Source organism: Lolium perenne, chromosome 2 (assembly GCF_019359855.2).
Source record: "Lolium perenne isolate Kyuss_39 chromosome 2, Kyuss_2.0, whole genome shotgun sequence".
NCBI classification, from domain to species: domain Eukaryota; kingdom Viridiplantae; phylum Streptophyta; class Magnoliopsida; order Poales; family Poaceae; genus Lolium; species Lolium perenne.
This window is the reverse complement of record NC_067245.2, coordinates 121,866,271-121,883,574: the sequence shown is the minus strand read 5'-3', so window position 1 is coordinate 121,883,574 and position 17,304 is coordinate 121,866,271. Positions and strand designations below refer to the sequence as shown.

The 17,304-nt window shown below is 41.4% G+C and overlaps 2 protein-coding genes across 2 annotated transcripts; both read right to left on the bottom strand.

The window, feature by feature from the left end:
• Positions 1-4,013: 4,013 nt before the first annotated feature.
• LOC127328806 (uncharacterized) lies at positions 4,014-8,963 on the bottom strand. The gene is made up of 4 exons (XM_051355378.2): positions 8,365-8,963; positions 4,904-8,277; positions 4,749-4,813; positions 4,014-4,403 (listed from the first exon to the last, which is right to left on the bottom strand). Exons 1-2 carry the CDS (start codon positions 8,537-8,539, stop codon positions 4,973-4,975), a joined length of 3,480 nt encoding a protein of 1,159 aa, XP_051211338.2. The 5' UTR covers positions 8,540-8,963; the 3' UTR covers positions 4,014-4,403; positions 4,749-4,813; positions 4,904-4,972.
• On the bottom strand, positions 8,766-11,898 carry LOC139829947 (uncharacterized). The gene is made up of 7 exons (XM_071825449.1): positions 11,425-11,898; positions 10,607-10,739; positions 10,203-10,517; positions 9,553-9,972; positions 9,355-9,411; positions 9,041-9,261; positions 8,766-8,783 (listed from the first exon to the last, which is right to left on the bottom strand). Exons 2-7 carry the CDS (start codon positions 10,722-10,724, stop codon positions 8,766-8,768), a joined length of 1,149 nt encoding a protein of 382 aa, XP_071681550.1. The 5' UTR covers positions 10,725-10,739; positions 11,425-11,898.
• Positions 11,899-17,304: the final 5,406 nt, after the last annotated feature.

The window sequence follows — 17,304 nt, the reverse complement described above, 5'->3', positions numbered from 1 at the left end:
CCATTAATTTTATATTCTAATTAATTATAACTTGGATGGCATTTGCTGTAGTAGCAATCTTATTATCAATGACCTTATTAGGCATAACTTTCAGTTTTAAAAGATCAACATCAGAGGCAAGTCTATCAACCTTAGAAGCAAGAATATCAATTTTATCAAGCTTTTCCTCAACAGATTTGTTAAAAGCAGTTTGTGTACTAATAAATTCTTTAAGCATGGATTCAAGACCAGGGGGTACACTCCTATTATTGTTGTAAGAATTCCCATAAGAATTACCATAACCATTACCATTAGCAGAAATATATGGCCTATAGTTGCTACCAGAATTGTTCCTATAAGCATTGTTGTTGAAATTATTATTTTTAATGAAATTCACATCAGCATTTTCTTCTTGAGCAACCAATGAAGCTAAAGGAACATTATTTGGATCAACATTAGATCTACCATTCACAAGCATAGACATAATCACATCAATCTTATCACTCAAGGAGGAGGTTTCTTCAACAGAATTTACCTTCTTACCTTGTGGAGCTCTTTCCGTGTGTCATTCAGAGTAATTTATCATCATATCATCAAGAAGCTTTGTCGCCGCCCCCAAAGTGATGGACATAAAGGTACCTCCAGCAGCTGAATCCAATAGGTTCCGTGAAGAAAAATTCAGTCCTGCATAGAAAGTTTGGATGATCATCCAAGTAGTCAGTCCATGGGTTGGGCAATTCTTTACCAAAGATTTCATTCTCTCCCATGCTTGAGCAACATGTTCATTATCTAATTGCTTAAAATTCATTATGCTACTTCTCAAAGATATAATTTTAGCGGGAGGATAATATCTACCAATAAAAGCATCCTTACATTTAGTCCATGAATCAATACTATTCTTAGGTAGAGATAGCAACCAATCTTTAGCTCTTCCTCTTAATGAGAAAGGAAACAATTTAAATTTTATAATATCACCATCTACATCCTTATACTTTTGCATTTCACATAATTCAACAAAATTATTAAGATGGGCAGCAGCATCATCAGAACTAACACTAGAAAATTGCTTTCTCATAACAAGATTCAGTAAAGCAGGTTTAATTTCAAAGAATTCTGCTGTAGTAGCAGGTGGAGCAATAGGTGTGCATAGGAAATCATTATTATTAGTGTTTGTGAAGTCACACAACTTAGTATTTTCAGGGGTATTCATTTTAACAGTAGTAAATAAAGCAAACTAAATAAAGTAAATGCAAGTAACTAATTTTTTTGTGTTTTTAATATGGAGAGCAAGACAGTAAATAAAGTAAAGCTAGCAACTAATTTTTTGTGTGTTTTGTTTAAGTGCAGCAAACAAAGTAGTAAATAAAATAAAGCAAGACAAAAACAAAGTAAAGAGATTGGAAGTGGAGACTCCCCTTGCAGCGTGTCTTGATCTCCCCGGCAACGGTGCCAGAAAAAGAGCTTGATGCGTGCAATTGACACACGTCCGTTGGGAACCCCAAGAGGAAGGTGTGATGCAGACAGTAGCAAGTTTTCCCTCAGAAAGAAACCAAGGTTTATCGAACCAGGAGGAGCCAAGAAGCACGTTGAAGGTTGATGGCGGCGAAGTATAGTGCGGCGCAACACCAGGGATTCCGGCGCCAACGTGGAACCTGCACAACACAACCAAAGTACTTTGCCCCAACGTAACAGTGAGGTTGTCAATCTCACCGGCTTGCTGTGAACAAAGGATTAACCGTATTGTGTGGAAGATGATTGTTTGCGAAGAACAGTAAAGAACAAGTATTGCACTAGATTGTATTTCAGATGTAAAGAATAGACCGGGGTCCACAGTTCACTAGCGGTGTCTCTCCCATAAGATAAATAGCATGTTGGGTGAACAAATTACAGTTGGGCAATTGACAAATAATGAAGGCATAACAATGCACATACATATATCATGATGAGTACTATGAGATTTAATCAGGGCATTACGACAAAGTACATAGACCGCCATCCAGCATGCATCTATGCCTAAAAAGTCCACTTTCAGGTTATCATCCGAACCCCTTCCGGTATTAAGTTGCAAGCAACAGACAATTGCATTAAGTATGGTGCGTAATGTAATCAACACAAATATCCTTAGACAAAGCATCGATGTTTTATCCCTAGTGGCAACAGCACATCCACAACCTTAGAACTTTCTCATCCTTTGTCCCAGATTTAATGGAGGCATGAACCCACTATCGAGCATAAATACTCCCTCTTGGAGTCACAAGTATCAACTTGGCCAGAGCCTCTACTAGCAACAGAGAGCATGCAAGAATATAAACAACATATATGATAGATTGATAATCAACTTGACATAGTATTCAATATCCATCGGATCCCAACAAACACAACATGTAGGATTACAAAGAAACGATCTTGATCATGATAGGCAGCTCACAAGATCGAGCATGATAGCACAATTAGGAGAAGACGACCAACTAGCTACTGCTATGGACCCATGGTCCAGGGGTGAACTACTCACACATCAATCCGGAGGCGATCATGGCGATGAAGAGTCCTCCGGGAGATGATTCCCCTCTCCGGCAGGGTGCCGGAGGCGATCTCCTGAATCCCCCGAGATGGGATTGGCGGCGGCTGCGTCTCTGGAAGGTTTTCCGTATCGTGGCTCTCGGTACTGGGGGTTTCGCGACGGAGGCTTTAAGTAGGCGGAAGGGTAGGTCAGGGGGCGTCACGAGGGGCCCACACGCTAGGGCCGCGCGGCCAGCACCTGGGCCGCGCCGCCCTGTTGTGTGGCCACCTCGTGGCCCCACTTCGTCTCCTCTTCGGACTTCTGGAAGCTTCGTGGACAAATAGGCCCCTGGGCGTTGATTTCGTCCAATTCCGAGAATATTTCCTTACTAGGATTTCTGAAACCAAAAACAGCAGAAAATAGCAACTGGCTCTTCGGCATCTCGTCAATAGGTTGGTGCCGGAAAATGCATAATAATGACATATAATGTGTATAAAACATGTGAGTATCATCATAAAAGTAGCATGGAACATAAGAAATTATAGATACGTTTGAGACGTATCACCCGGCAGAGCTAGTGGAGCTGAAGAAGCAACTGGATGATATGCTAGCCAAAGGTTTGATTCAACCAAGTGCATCACCCTGGAGATCGCCAGTTTTGTTTGTGGATAAGAAGGACGGTGCCAACCGTATATGTACGGATTACCGCAAGCTTAACGATGTCACCATCAAGAACAAATATCCCTTGCCAAAGATAGAAGACCTGTTTGACCAGTTGACCGGTGCCACCGTATTCTCTAAGATTGATCTTAGGACAGGTTATCATCAGCTGAAGATCCGTGCAACGGATATCCCCAAGACTGCATTCACCACCAGATATGGGTTGTATGAGTACAACGTCATGTCATTTGGATTGACCAATGCCCCCGCTTACTTCATGAACCTCATGAATAAGATCTTCATGAACTTCCTGGACAAGTTTGTTGTTGTTTTCATCGATGACATCCTAATCTACTCCAAGTCCGAGGAGGAACATGAGCAACACCTGGAGATCATCCTAGAAACCCTTAGACAGCACAAGTTGTATGCCAAGTTCAGCAAGTGTGAGTTTTGGTTGAAGGAAGTAGGATTCCTGGGACACATATTGTCTGCAGGAGGAATTGCCGTTGACCCCGCAAAGATCAAGACCGTTGCAGAATGGACAGCCCCAACCACTCAGACTGAAGTCCGTGCTTTCCTCGGATTAGCCGGATACTACCGTAGATTTGTTGAGGGATTCTCAAGCATAGCAAGACCAATGACTCAACTGTTGAAGAAGGACAAGAAGTTCGAATGGACTGACAAATGTGAAGAGAGCTTTCAGAAGCTCAAGACAAAGTTAACCACAGCCCCAATTTTGATCATGCCGGACATCACCAAGCCATTTGACGTGTACTGTGACGCTTCCAAGATTGGTTTTGGATGTGTGCTGATGCAAGAAGGCAAGGTGATCTCATATCTGTCTAGGCAACTGAAGCAACACTAGTAAAGAGCACGTGCTTTGCACGTCCCCAACCAAACAAGGCAACATAACAAAAATACATGGGACTTTTAGAACTCAAAAAAATACACATAGTTACAAACTAATGAAATATTGTGTGAAAATATTACGGGATACATTGACAGCGTCTATCATATGTTGCGCCAAATATGACGACAACGTTTTAACTTAGTATGCTTATAAAAAGCTGTTAGTTGAGCTGATATCCATATTGTCTTAACAAAGCTGATTCATAAGTACATCACTTCATGTTTCATAGGATCTGAACTAAATTTGGTGTTCCTCAAAAAGAAGTGAAGATCGGAAACATGGACACACAGGGCTATCATAGGCCTTCACTTTAGGTTATTCGCGTTCAGAACATGCACATGGTTCCAAATTCCCCTGCAAAAGAAAGTTTAAGACATGAGAAATTCATTTATTAATACAAAATGCTTTCTTCTATGAGACGGAGTATTAAATGACATCTTATACAATACCAAACAGAACGCAACCTTCAGCATAGTTTTTGTAAGAACCTACAAGCATCTAAAATTACAACAAAATTAGTTAATCACACTCAAGATTCATAAATCAAATAATCCACTCTAGTCATAAAAGAACAAGGATCATCTTTTAAATCTACAAAATATATATCTCTCTCCTTAGTAAAAAAAATCATCATAACATTAATCTAGAGAGTATGAAGAACCATGTTCCAGTACTATATTGAAGAAAACAAAGAAGTACCTGTAGTTGCGCCATGGTTTTGCATGCAACGGGACTATAGTGCTGCCAAAAAAACATGCTACTTCCTGAAAAAGGAAAAAGAGCATCGCTTTTAGCTGCATGATTGAAAAACATATTTTTAACATATATAAAATAGTAGCCAGTGATCAACATACCTATGTATTAGGCCTGAATGCAAAGTGGTATCATACATGAAACAAAAGGCACTGATTCATAATTCAAATTTATCGTACCATCAATACCTCCTTATAGACAATATTTTTGGTACTTTTGCCTGATGAGTCAATATCCTTGTTTGGCTTGGCAAGTATTCTTGTTGTTTGCCTTGATATCCCTCTTGACAAAGCAACATATAACTGACCATGAGAAAACACATTCTCGGGAAGGAAGATGCCAACATTTGGAATGGTTTGGCCCTGAGCTTTATTAATTGTCATAGCAAAACTAAGACGAATTGGAAATTGTTTTCTTTTAAATTTAAAGGGGAAGACATCATCTTCAGATGGGTATAAAGGAATTCTTGGAAGGAATACGCGCTTTCCAGCATGTTGTCCTCCAATAATTTCTGCATCAATAGAATTATCTTGAAATGCCTTAATAATAAGTCTTGTGCCATTGCATAATCCATTAGACGGATCCAAATTTCGAAGCAAGATTACTGGGCAGTTGATCTTCAACTTGAGAACATGTGGAGGCAAGCCATTAGGTGTTAGAGAGTTCAGGAATTCGGGTTGGTAGTGATTCTGTGTATCATCCACTGCTGAATCAAAACTGTAGTAGACCTTTTCTTCCCCAGGAAATCGATTTATTAGCAGCGTATTTATTTCATCCACATATTCATTCTTAGTGGAAATAATGGCACGGGCACTTATATAGGATGGAAATCTTCCATACTGGTCAAGTCCAGGGAAGATATCGTTGACTAACTTACTAACCGATGCATCTGCATCAGTGTAACCAATAACTATATCTTCAGGTAGGCGCACATAATCTTCACCAATTGATTCTTCGGTACCATTTCCAATTCTCAAGAGAAAGTCAGAGAACCATGGATCAGATTGTGCTCTCATGTTGCGATGTAATTTTATTTGTTTTATATCTTTCCATAGATACGATTTTTTAAGACAAGCATTAACAATTTGTGCCCTAGTGCCACGCCTCACTACAGGAAGGACTTGTCTGAAATCTCCTCCAAACACTATTACCTTTCCTCCAAATTGTGATCTACAACCAGTAATATCTTGTAAGGATCTATCAAGTGCCTCAACAGCTTGTCGCTTTGTCATGGTGACTTCGTCCCAAATTATTAAAGATGCCCGGCGAAGTAATTCTGCTGTCCCACTCTGTTTACTGAAGTTGCAAACAGTATCTTCTTGAATACTTATTGGTATTTTAAATCTAGAATGGGCAGTCCTACCACCAGGCAATATAGAAGCTGCAATACCAGATGTTGCTGTTGCAATTGCTATTAGACCTAAGGAACGCACCTTAGCCAATAAAGCTTTATAAAGATACGTCTTTCCTGTACCACCTGGACCATCGATGAAAAAGACCTTGCTCTTGTTGTGTAAAACATGATCTAGTATTTCATCAAAAGCAAGCCTTTGTTCATCGTTTAATGTTGCCTGCAACTCCAAATCTTCTTTATCAACTGCAACAGATATCTCTTCAGCTAGTTCTCTCCGCCCTAAGTTTTTCAAATCACCAGTATTCAATAAATCTGGAAGATCAAAAGTCATGATGTCCTTCCCCATCGAATATAGCAGATCTCCGATATCTTTGAGCACCATTTGTTCAATTGCCTCATTTCCTATACCTTCCATACGAAAATCTTCAGACATGGCTTCAAAGTGCTTGTCCCATAATGCACGAACATTCGTTACCTCACAGAATGCCAAAACTGTAGCAAAAAGCCTTCTAAGTGCATAAGGCATTTGAAATGTTGCAGCTTCAGTAAGACTATCAGAAATGCTATCATCCTTTTCAATGAGACCCCTTCTCTCAGCAGCTTCTCTAAATGTGGAGAAAACAACACCTTCAACAGTACGTAGATCAACAAAAGATGTAGCACCCCTCACATGGTTTAGCAATATTCTTAGGTAATAGCGCTCTCCTTCTGCAGGGTGAGCAGCCACAAGTCTTCCTATTTGAATTCTTTTTGTCCGACGCCTCCACGTCTTGTTCTTTTTCCATATATAAAATTCAGGAAACTCCTTATATAAGAAATTTCTAGCATAACTATCAATAGAGTTCATCCGAAAATACTCCGTGAGCATTGTTTTTGAAGATGGTTCTGAGCTAATAACATTCTCCAAACTCTCAGAATCTTTATAACGCACAATATGCATATTTGGCAAATGGACTTGTAATTGTAGCACAGGAGGAGACATCTCACTGAGATTGAAAGAATAAATCCTCCATACCGCTTCTGGGGGTGATATAAACCTGGCATCTCTATAATCCCGAATTTCATTAACAACTTTATCTCCTGCGGCTTCCACAATAAAAGAGGCACGGTCATGACCTTTATAGATATACTTGAATAAATACTTAACAGCCTTGATGCTAGAACAAACTTCAATATTGATATGACAATTATATCGCATAAGTAGGTATGGATTATATGGCACAACCCATCTATTATCCAAAACAGCTCCTCTGATGCGCACTTGACAACCATTATCACGGCGTCTATAGATTGGATATGAGTCCTTCCCTTGCAATGTAACCTCTGAGAATTCCCGGGGATAATGATATTTACATTCTCCATTCTGCATGCAGGAATTTTTACAATTGAGAACACCACATGGTCCATGCATCATGTGTTTGATAACTAAATCATGCAGCACAGGATACTTATCTTTGTCGGGAATTTCAGCTGATATAATCTGATCATACTGATCCGGGTTATTTATTTTGTAATCTGACTTCAGAATTATCAAGAAATGAGCATGAGGTAGTCCTCTTTTCTGAAATTCAATTACATGCACGTGGGCAGCAACTTCACCAAAGAATTTCTTCTTAAATATAAGATTTTTAAGATCTTCTAATTTTGCCCTGAAGACTCGTGCTACCAAGTCTGGGCGGTCTTGTGGTGTTTGACCTGGTGCAAGTTCTTTTGCTATCTCTTCCCAGCTTGGATTGCATGTCATGGTAAGAAATAAATCGGGCTTTCCAAACCGTTGAACCAAAGCCATGGCGTTCAGATATCTTCTACGCATATCCCGTGGACCACCAATGAAAGAAGCGGGGAGCACTATGCGCTTCCCAATCATGCATGCACGTGTCTCACCAGCAATAACACTGTCAACCAGCCCTTGATACAAATCTGCTCTTATAAGATTCTGGTTTGCTGGTTTTAAGTAGAATGCCAATCTTATGGATTCAATCTTGATGTACATATCAACAATGTACTGTTGAGTCAGCCGCTTTCCAAAAAGTAAGATATTGAATTCTCGGGCTCGAACTTGCAGTTTGAAGCAATAATATTCCCTCGGCGAAACAAAAGAGCCAGAGTTACAATCTAACCCTACAATAAAAAAATATTTTTCGTTAGATAAATATAATTTAGAATATAGTATAAGCGATTATTACATGAATATATGACACAACCTACCATCTCCATCGAGGTCATCTTCCTCGTTTCTAGCAATAGCATTTGCTCTCTTTTTAGCAATATTTAAGTTCCAGCCAACTTCCCCTCTTGGAAAAAAAAGTGGGTACGAAAGCGGGTCATAACAACCATGGTACGCTTTTATGTATTGTGGATTGTCTGATTTGCCATATACCATTATACTCCTATCGAAGTGACCATGAGGATTATTTCCCTCTACCCAGATTGCTGCTACTTGTGATGCAGCAGGTGCATTATATACTCGCTGATCTAGTGAAATGTCTGTGTTAAGCTCAATTCGATACTCATCAAGGTTTGACACTGAACCAAGGCTTCGAAATACTTGAGCATAAGGGTTAGATTCCAGTATGCGGGCCCATTTCCTGATGAGAACTCTATCAAGATTAGGAGAATAACGAAATCTATGTTGCAAATCAGCATCAGTGTCATAGAAATATAATTGTAGATGTTTGGGGCCACCTTCTACCGGAACCAATTGGTCAAGTCCATGATAAATTTGACCTTGGGCACGAAAAGTGTAAACTCCGGACCTTTTATTGCAGTATCGTTGGTCCAAGATAACACCAAGAGAGGTAAAAGAAAAGTGAGAATTGAAGTACCGTATACTATCTTGAAAGTATTTCGCATCTGGATCTTGACTTGCATATAGTCTGCGCACTTCATCAGGAACACATGGAGTCACTATCTTGACCTTGCCACCCATGCAACAAAATGTCGGTTTCTCATACTGGAACCTTTTTGCACCGCAATGTGCACAGTTAGGTACTGGCTGCAAAACATGATGGGAACTTGGTATATTTTGATAGATATGATTGCCCGAATCAACTTGTTTTTCACAAATTTCATGATTTATGTCTCGATATGATGAATAATCAAAACCTGTCAAATGTTCAAAAAAAGTAAGAAAACGTGTGAGAATGATGATGTTAATTTGTATTTTTCTTTTATTGACAACTCAATGTTAATATTTACCTTGCCCACTTAATATACAACTCTCATCGTCTTCATAATCTTCCTCGATCAAACCTTCTACTTGCCCAGAACCAACCATGAATCATTTTTTATCATTAGTAAAAACGAATATTTAGGAGAGAAAAGTGTGGATGGATAAAATGCACTACTCCACATGCATACAGAAATAGATGGTATACAACTTAAAAACTTCATTACCTTCTATAGCATGAAAAGGACCATTTGGGACATAGATCATACTGTCATGGTCTTCATGGTCTTGGACTGCAGCACATACTCGCATTTTTCGAGTATTGTACTGATCATGTAAGTTACCATTATCTTTGTGTGTGGAACTGCAAGATGCTTCATCAGACGATCTTTTTCCGCCGAGCTTGCTCATCATGTCCATATATGTGTTTGTCCACTTACATTGGCCAATACCTGCTGACGCACAAACATAATCATTTGTTTCTTGTAGGGTAGTACTGCAACCTGCTGCATTAGACACTCTCATTCTCTTGTATTCACTGCCCCTTTCCAGAAAGGTCGACATTCGCTTATGAGCGGTGCTTGTTAATTTAGTACATGAGGTAGATATGGCAGATGGATCTGATGTGAACATGTTTAAGAGTCCAACTGCATCAACAATATTAGAAAGAAAAAAAGTTAGAAAAAGATACAAATAAATAGATCTCTTGCATTGTGGTATATAAACATTTTATCATCTGACTGCATGTCTTGAAAATAAACATATTGCCATTGACCCTTTTAATATCCATTTATTCTGGACTGTATGGATAATCAAGTCGTGTAAATTTGTATTTAATAGATAAGATGGATTTTCAACTGTATTGATAGATACATACCTTTATCGCAACTGTTGGCGAGAGCTGGTGCGTGCATGTTGCCATGGGTGATTTTATTAATTTGGCTAACTGCAGATTGCACACCATAGCTAAATGCATCATGATTCTTCCTTCTTCGTTTGTATTCACGGTTCCTTTGCAAGTAGGCATCGCGCTGTTCTGGAGTCATCGTCACGTATCTTTCCCGGTCACGATAACGCTTGCGCTCAGAAGCAGTTCTTCCTATAATACCTTTATGTCCATCTGAAGGATTACTTGATTGTATGGATACACCAGATGGATATACTGGGCGTTTAGTTTCATTAACCAGAAGATCTACAAACAATAAAGCTTTGCTGATGATCACAAAGTTCACAGTGAACAATATTTTTTCGAACTGGTGATTGCAAATATCAAGGATATACCTTGTTTACCATTTGACGATATCCGCAAGTCAGCCGAATTTGTAATATCTTGAAATGGACTTCGGGATTCTTGTATTTTAGTGTATCTTGTTATATGATTAGCTGAATTTCCCTTCATTTCATCTGTAGATAACTGTCAATACACGATTCCAATTAGGCGTTACATATTTAAAAAATGTAGCATGATAGTCATATTATTAGCAGAAGTATGGAAAATATGTGGTTGTAAGACACACGAAGCTTAAATTCACCCCAAATAGTTTTAGAAAAACATATTATCATAACCCAACCTTAAAGATGGCTTAAAACACACCAAGCTTAAAGAGATATCTTGCTTTGCATTTGATGATACCCACGAGTCAGCCGCATTTACAATATCTTGAAAAGGTTCCATATTTGTATTTTTGGTAGATCTCGCTGTATATTATCTGAATTATCCCCATTTCCCTTTCTAGATAAATATCCGTACATGATTCCACTAAGGCGCCGCATTAGTATAGAAAACATGCGCCTATACAAACGCACGAAGCTCAAGTACCCTCTAAATATTCAACAGAAAAATAATTGTCATAACTCCATTATTTCTCAATGTCATTTCACAGTGGAAAATCATCCACCATCCATACAAAATGGTTCAATTGAATGTATAAAATCACCAAAGTTTTTTAAATTAGTCATAACACGTATATACCGGTCCATTAGAAATTAGAATGGACAGAGAAAAAAAATCAAAATGATTCGTAGACACAAACACAAACACTTGGTGGGCATAATAGCGGATAGCCTGTAACTTCATCCTTTCAGAAATAGCATATTACCTGTTCAAAATGGAAGTGTCTTGGGTCGATGATGATGTATCAAATGCGTTGTTGGGATGTACTGATATGGCGCGGCTGCAGTAGCAGTTGCAACCCACAAACCGAGAGGAGCTGAAATTTTAGGCCAGCAGTAGCGGTAGCACCAGAGAAATAGACGACCACGGACGGCCGAGTCCAGACGGTAGGAGGCTCGAAGCCTGAGCAAGCGGCGAGCTGGGCGAGCGCTTGCCGCGTCTGGTGGAGAGCGCGACCACGGACGGCCGAGTCGGCTCGAGGCGTGAGCAAGCGGGGAGCTGGGCGAGCGCTTGCCGCGGCTGGTGGAGAGCGCGACCACGGACGGCCGAGTCGGCTCAAAGCGTGAGCAAGCGGCGAGCTGGGTGAGCGCTTGCCGCGGCTGGTGGAGAGCGCGCGCACGGCAGATGTCAGGGAGCGGTGCTGGCGGCGGCAGCGGCGGCGAAAATGTGAAGTCCCGCCGATTGGTTTGGAAGCAGGTCGATTGGATTGGAAGCAACTTAGTGACGAACGGACGAATCGCTTGTGGTGGGATTTTTTAGTCACACGGAGGGATGGGTAGGAGCAAGGGAAAGAGCACGGAAGAGATGGAGGGCGAGCGGTGGAACTGGAAGCTGCTAGAGATTGTTTTTTTTATCGAGATTCTAGGTGCTTCTAATCAGGCGCGCACGAAATACAAATTGAGAGAACGCGCGCTGGTCGGTCGCGAATCCTGGAGATCCTGGCCATTGGATTTGTTCCTGTATGAATCTAACGGTAGATCAAAGAGAGAGAATGGAGCGCAAATTCAAATTTCAAAATTGGTACACTGTATAGGAGTATAGAAACATGAGCAGAATTACCCCACCCACGATCTAGAACTTGCAGCAGTGGTGTTAGCCCTGAAAGTTTGGCGTCATTACCTCATGGGTAATCGATGCGAGATCTATTCGGATCACAAGAGCTTGAAGTATATCTTCACCCAGAAGGAGCTGAATATGAGGCAAAGAAGATGGTTAGAGTAAATCAAGGATTACGATATGGAAATTCACTACCACCCCGGCAAGGCCAATGTGGTAGCAGATGCCCTGAGTAGACTGCCGTGTCAGTTAAACTCCATGATCGCAGAAGAGCAACCTAGTTTGCATTAAGACTTTGAGCAGTTTAGAATGGAGCTAGTTAGCGAAGGATTCCTAGCCAGCATTGAACTCCAACCTACCTTGATTAGTCAGATCAAAGAAGCCCAGAAGGGGAATGCTAGTATCGACGGAATCAAGAGCCAAATGGCTGCAGGAAAGGCACCGGGATTCACCGAAGATGAAGAAGGAGTACTTTGGTACAACGGACGCCTGTGTGTGCCGTCAGATTCGGAGTTGAAGCAAGTTATCCTGAAGGAAGCCCATGACACCCTTTACTCCATTCATCCCGGAGGTACCAAGACGTACCAAGACTTGAAGGAATAGTTTTGGTGGCATGGAATGAAGAGAGAAATCGGAAGCTACATCGCCAAGTGTGATATCTGTCAACGAGTCAAGGCAGAACATCAACGACCCCCAGGATTGCTGCAACCCCTGCAGATTCCCGAATGGAAGTGGGATTCGGTAGGAATGGACTTCATCACCGGATTGCCCAAATCTAGTAAAGGAAATGATTCTATCTGGGTAGTGGTCGATAGATTGACCAAGGTTGCACATTTCATCCCCGTCAAGACCACCTACCAAGGACCAAAGCTAGCTGAGTTGTATATCTCACGGATAGTCAGCCTGCACGGAACCCCAAAGTCAATCGTGTCAGATAGAGGATCCCAATTCACCTCAAGATTCTGGCAGAAAGTACATGAAGGACTAGGAACCCGGCTGAATTTCAGCACAACGTATCACCCGCAGACTGATGGACGGACTGAAAGAGTCAATCAGATACTTGAGGATATGTTGAGAGCATGTGTGCTAGAGTATGGATCCAAGTGGGAAGACTGTTTGCCTTACGCAGAATTTTCGTACAACAACAGCTATCAAGCCAGCTTGCAAATGGCCCCCTTTGAAGCATTGTACGGAAGGAAGTGTCGTACCCCTCTGAATTGGTCGGAAGTCGGAGAGAGCCACGTGTTTGGACCAGATATTCTCCGAGAAGCTGAAGAAAAGGTGGACAAGATTCGCGAGTACCTCAAGACTGCACAATCAAGACAGAAGAGCTACGCTGACAATCGACACCGAGAGATGACCTTCGAGATCGGAGATTTTGTGTATCTCAAGGTATCACCCCTTAAAGGAATGCAGAGATTCCAGCTTAGAGGAAAGATTGCACCCCGATATGTTGGACCCTTCAAAGTCCTGAGTCGCCGAGGAGAAGTGTCTTATCAACTAGAATTACCCGAAGAAATGTCAGCGGTACACAATGTGTTTCACATCTCACTACTCCGGAAATGCTTAGAAGTGCCAGAAAAGACCGAGGTTTTCAAGAACATCGATCACCGAGCAGTGGATATCAATTCAGACTTGACCTATCGCGAAGTGCCTATTCGCATCTTAGAAGAAGCTTTCAGAACCACCCACACCCGGAGTATCAAGTTTCTGAAGATCCAATGGAGTAACCATACAAGAAGAAGCCACTTGGGAGAGAGAAGACTTCATGAAGACTGAGTACCCAGATCTCTTTAGTACCTAGTTTTCTTTAAGATCTCGGGACGAGATCTTTTGTAAGGGGGAAGGGTTTGTAACATCCCAAGTTTTCAAGCCAATAAATAATGAAAGGAGAAATTCACATACTCAAAATTAGCAATTAACAAAAACTTTTTATCACTACAAGAAAAGTTGCCATGGCCGACGAAGTTGAAGTCGCGCCGTGGTTGCTGGTGTACCATGGCCGACGATTTTGGGTCCCTCCGTGGTGCATGTCAAAACTTTTTTTTCTCGTTTTTGAGGCCACCTAGCCCGACGAAAGCGGCCAAAACGTCGCGTATGGTGGCCCGGGACGTGGTGCATCTCGAAATCTCGGGTTCGCCGGCCGAGTCAACGCAAATCCGCACCGCCGAGGGATGTAGGGCCCAGATGGCAGCCTCTCTGGCATTGTTTTTTTTCTAGATCGCGCCATCTCGTTCAACGTTCTCCGATCGAGCCGTTTACGATGCAGGATCATGGGTCCCGCATGTCATCCTCTATGAACCAAAATTCTTTCTATTCTTGGATTTTTTTGACCCCCTGATTTCTGGCTACTTCCTTTTTCTTTTGATCCCTTGCCGCCTTGGAAACGTTGAGACCGCTGCTGCTAAATGGGACCCGCATGTCATCCTCTATGTGCAATCAACTTTCTTTTCTTGGAGTTATTTTTGGCACCTCAAATTTGGTCACTTGCCTTTTTCTTTCGATCCCCTGCCGCCTCTCAAACGGTGATACCGCTGCTGCTAACTGGGACCCGCATGTCATCCTCTATGTACTATAAAACTTTCTTTTCTTGAATTATTTTTGGCACCTCATATTTGGTCACTTACCTTTTTCTTTCGATCCCCTGCCGCCTCTCAAACGGTGATACCGCTGCTGCTAAATGGGACCCGCATGTCATCCTCTATGTACTATTTCTTTTCTTGAATTATTTTTGGCTCCTCATATTTTTTCACTTGCCTTTTTCTTTCGATCCCCTGCCGCCTCTCAAACGGTGATACTGCTGCTGCTAAATGGGACCCGCATGTCATCCTCTATGTACTATAAAACTTTCTTTTCTTGAATTATTTTTGGCTCCTGATATTTTTTCACTTGCCTTTTTCTTTCGATCTCATGCCACGTTTGAAACGTTGAGGAACCTGCAGGCTCATGGGACCCGCATGTCATCCTCTATGTACTATAAAAGTTCATTTTCTTGGTTTTTTTTCACCCTCTGATTTTTGGCAATTTCTTTTTTCTTTTGATCCCCTGCCGCCTCTCAAACGGTGATACCGCTGCTGCTAAATGGGACCCGCATGTCATCCTCTATGTACTATAAAACTTTCTTTTCTTGGATTATTTTTGGCACCTCATATTCGTTCACTTGCCTTTTTCTTTCGATCCCCTGCCGCCTCTCAAACAGTGAGACCGCTGCAGCTAAATGGGACCCGCATGTCATCCTCTATGAGCAATCAACTTTCTTTTCTTGGAGTTTTTTTTTTGGCACCTCATATTTGGGCACTTGCCTTTTTCTTTCGATCTCATGCCACGTTTGAAACGTTGAGGAACCTGCAGGCTCATGGGACCCGCATGTCATCCTCTATGTACTATAAAAGTTCATTTTCTTGGTTTTTTTTCACCCTCTGATTTTTGGCAATTTCTTTTTTCTTTTGAACCCCTGCCGCCTCTCAAACGGTGATACCGCTGCTGCTAAATGGGACCCGCATGTCATCCTCTATGTACTATAAAACTTTCTTTTCTTGAATTATTTTTGGCTCCTCATATTTGGTCACTTGCCTTTTTCTTTCGATCTCATGCCACTATTGAAACGTTGAGGAACCTGCTGGCTCATGGGACCCGCATGTCATCCTCTATGTGCTATAAAAGTTTATTTTCTTTATTTTTTTTTTCACCCTCTGATTTTTGGCTATTTCCTTTTTCTTTTGATCCCCTTCCGCCTTGGAAACGTTGGGTAAGCTGCTGACTCATGGGACCCGCATGTCATCCTCTATGTACTATCAACTTTCTTTTTCTTTTGATCTCAAGCCGCATTTGAAACGTTGAGACCGCTGCTGCTAAATGGGACCCGCATGTCATCCTCTACGTACAATAAAGTTTCTTTTCTTGGATTATCTTTGGCTCCTGATATTTTGTCACTTGCCTTTTTCTTTCGATCTCATGCCGCCATTGAAACGTTGAGTAAGCTGCTGGCTCATGGGTCCCGCATGTCATCCTCTACGAACAATAAAAGTTTCCTTTCTTGGATTTATTTTTTACCCCTAATTTCTGGCTATTTGCCTTTTTCTTTTGATCTCCTGCCCCCTCTGAAACGATGAGGACGCTGTTGGCAGGTCGGTCCCACATGTCATCCTCTATGAACAATAAAAGTTTCCTTTGATGGATTTATTTTGAACCCCTAATTAATTTCTGGATATTTCCCCTGCCGCCTTGGAATCGTTGAGGATGCTGCTGCCTCATGGGTCCCGCATGTCATCCTCTCAGAACGGTAAATGTTTATTTTCTTGGATTTTGTTGACCAAACGATTTTTGGCTTATTTTTCTTTCGATCACGTGCAGCCTTTAAAACGTTGAGGACGCTGCTGGCTCACGGGTCCCACATGTCAACCTCTATGAACAATAAACGCTGAGGATGCTGCTGCCTCATGGGTCCCGCATGTCATCCTCTCAGAACGAAAATGTTTCTTTTTTGGATTTTTTACCAACAGATTTATGGTTTATTTTTTCTTTCCATCCCCTGCCGCCTTTAAAACGTTGACGACGCTGTTGGCTCATGGGTCCCCGATGTCAGCCTCCCCGTACAAGAAACATATGATATCTTGATTATTTTGCAGACAATAAACAATGTATTGCGCTCTGAGCTATTTCAAACGGATAATTAAATCTTTATTTTTACATAAACAAACTTATATGTTGAATCTCCTTGTTTTTTTGTCTTTCCGAAGCATAGGACTTTCCTGTTGTTTTAGAAAATTCGGAACTTTCCTGTTTTGGAGTGGGCTGAAATTGTACGAGTCAAAAGGCCAAGCAGGATAGTTCGAAGGCCCAGATGTCTAGATGCAGCCCAATTGAAATCTTTCTTCTTGGATTTTTTCACCCCACGATTTACGGCTACTTCATTTTTCTTTTGGTTCTGTGCCGCCTTGGAAACGTTGAGACCGCTGCTGCAAAATGGGACCCGCATGTCATCCTCTACGTACAATAAAATTTCTTTTCTTGGATTATTTTTGGCTCC

Bases quoted from the DNA above. Each gene is read 5' to 3' on its own strand.
- LOC127328806 (XM_051355378.2), bottom strand. From the start codon at position 8,539: ATGGTATATGGCAAATCAGACAATCCACAATACATAAAAGCGTACCAT. The intron at 8,278-8,364 runs GTAGGTTGTGTC...TTTTTATTGTAG, and splicing joins AGATGACCTCGATGGAGATG to GGTTAGATTGTAACTCTGGC.
- LOC139829947 (XM_071825449.1), bottom strand. From the start codon at position 10,724: ATGAAGGGAAATTCAGCTAATCATATAACAAGATACACTAAAATACAA. The intron at 10,518-10,606 runs GTATATCCTTGA...TATTGTTTGTAG, and splicing joins ATCGTCAAATGGTAAACAAG to ATCTTCTGGTTAATGAAACT. The intron at 9,973-10,202 runs GTATGTATCTAT...TTGTTGATGCAG, and splicing joins CGCCAACAGTTGCGATAAAG to TTGGACTCTTAAACATGTTC.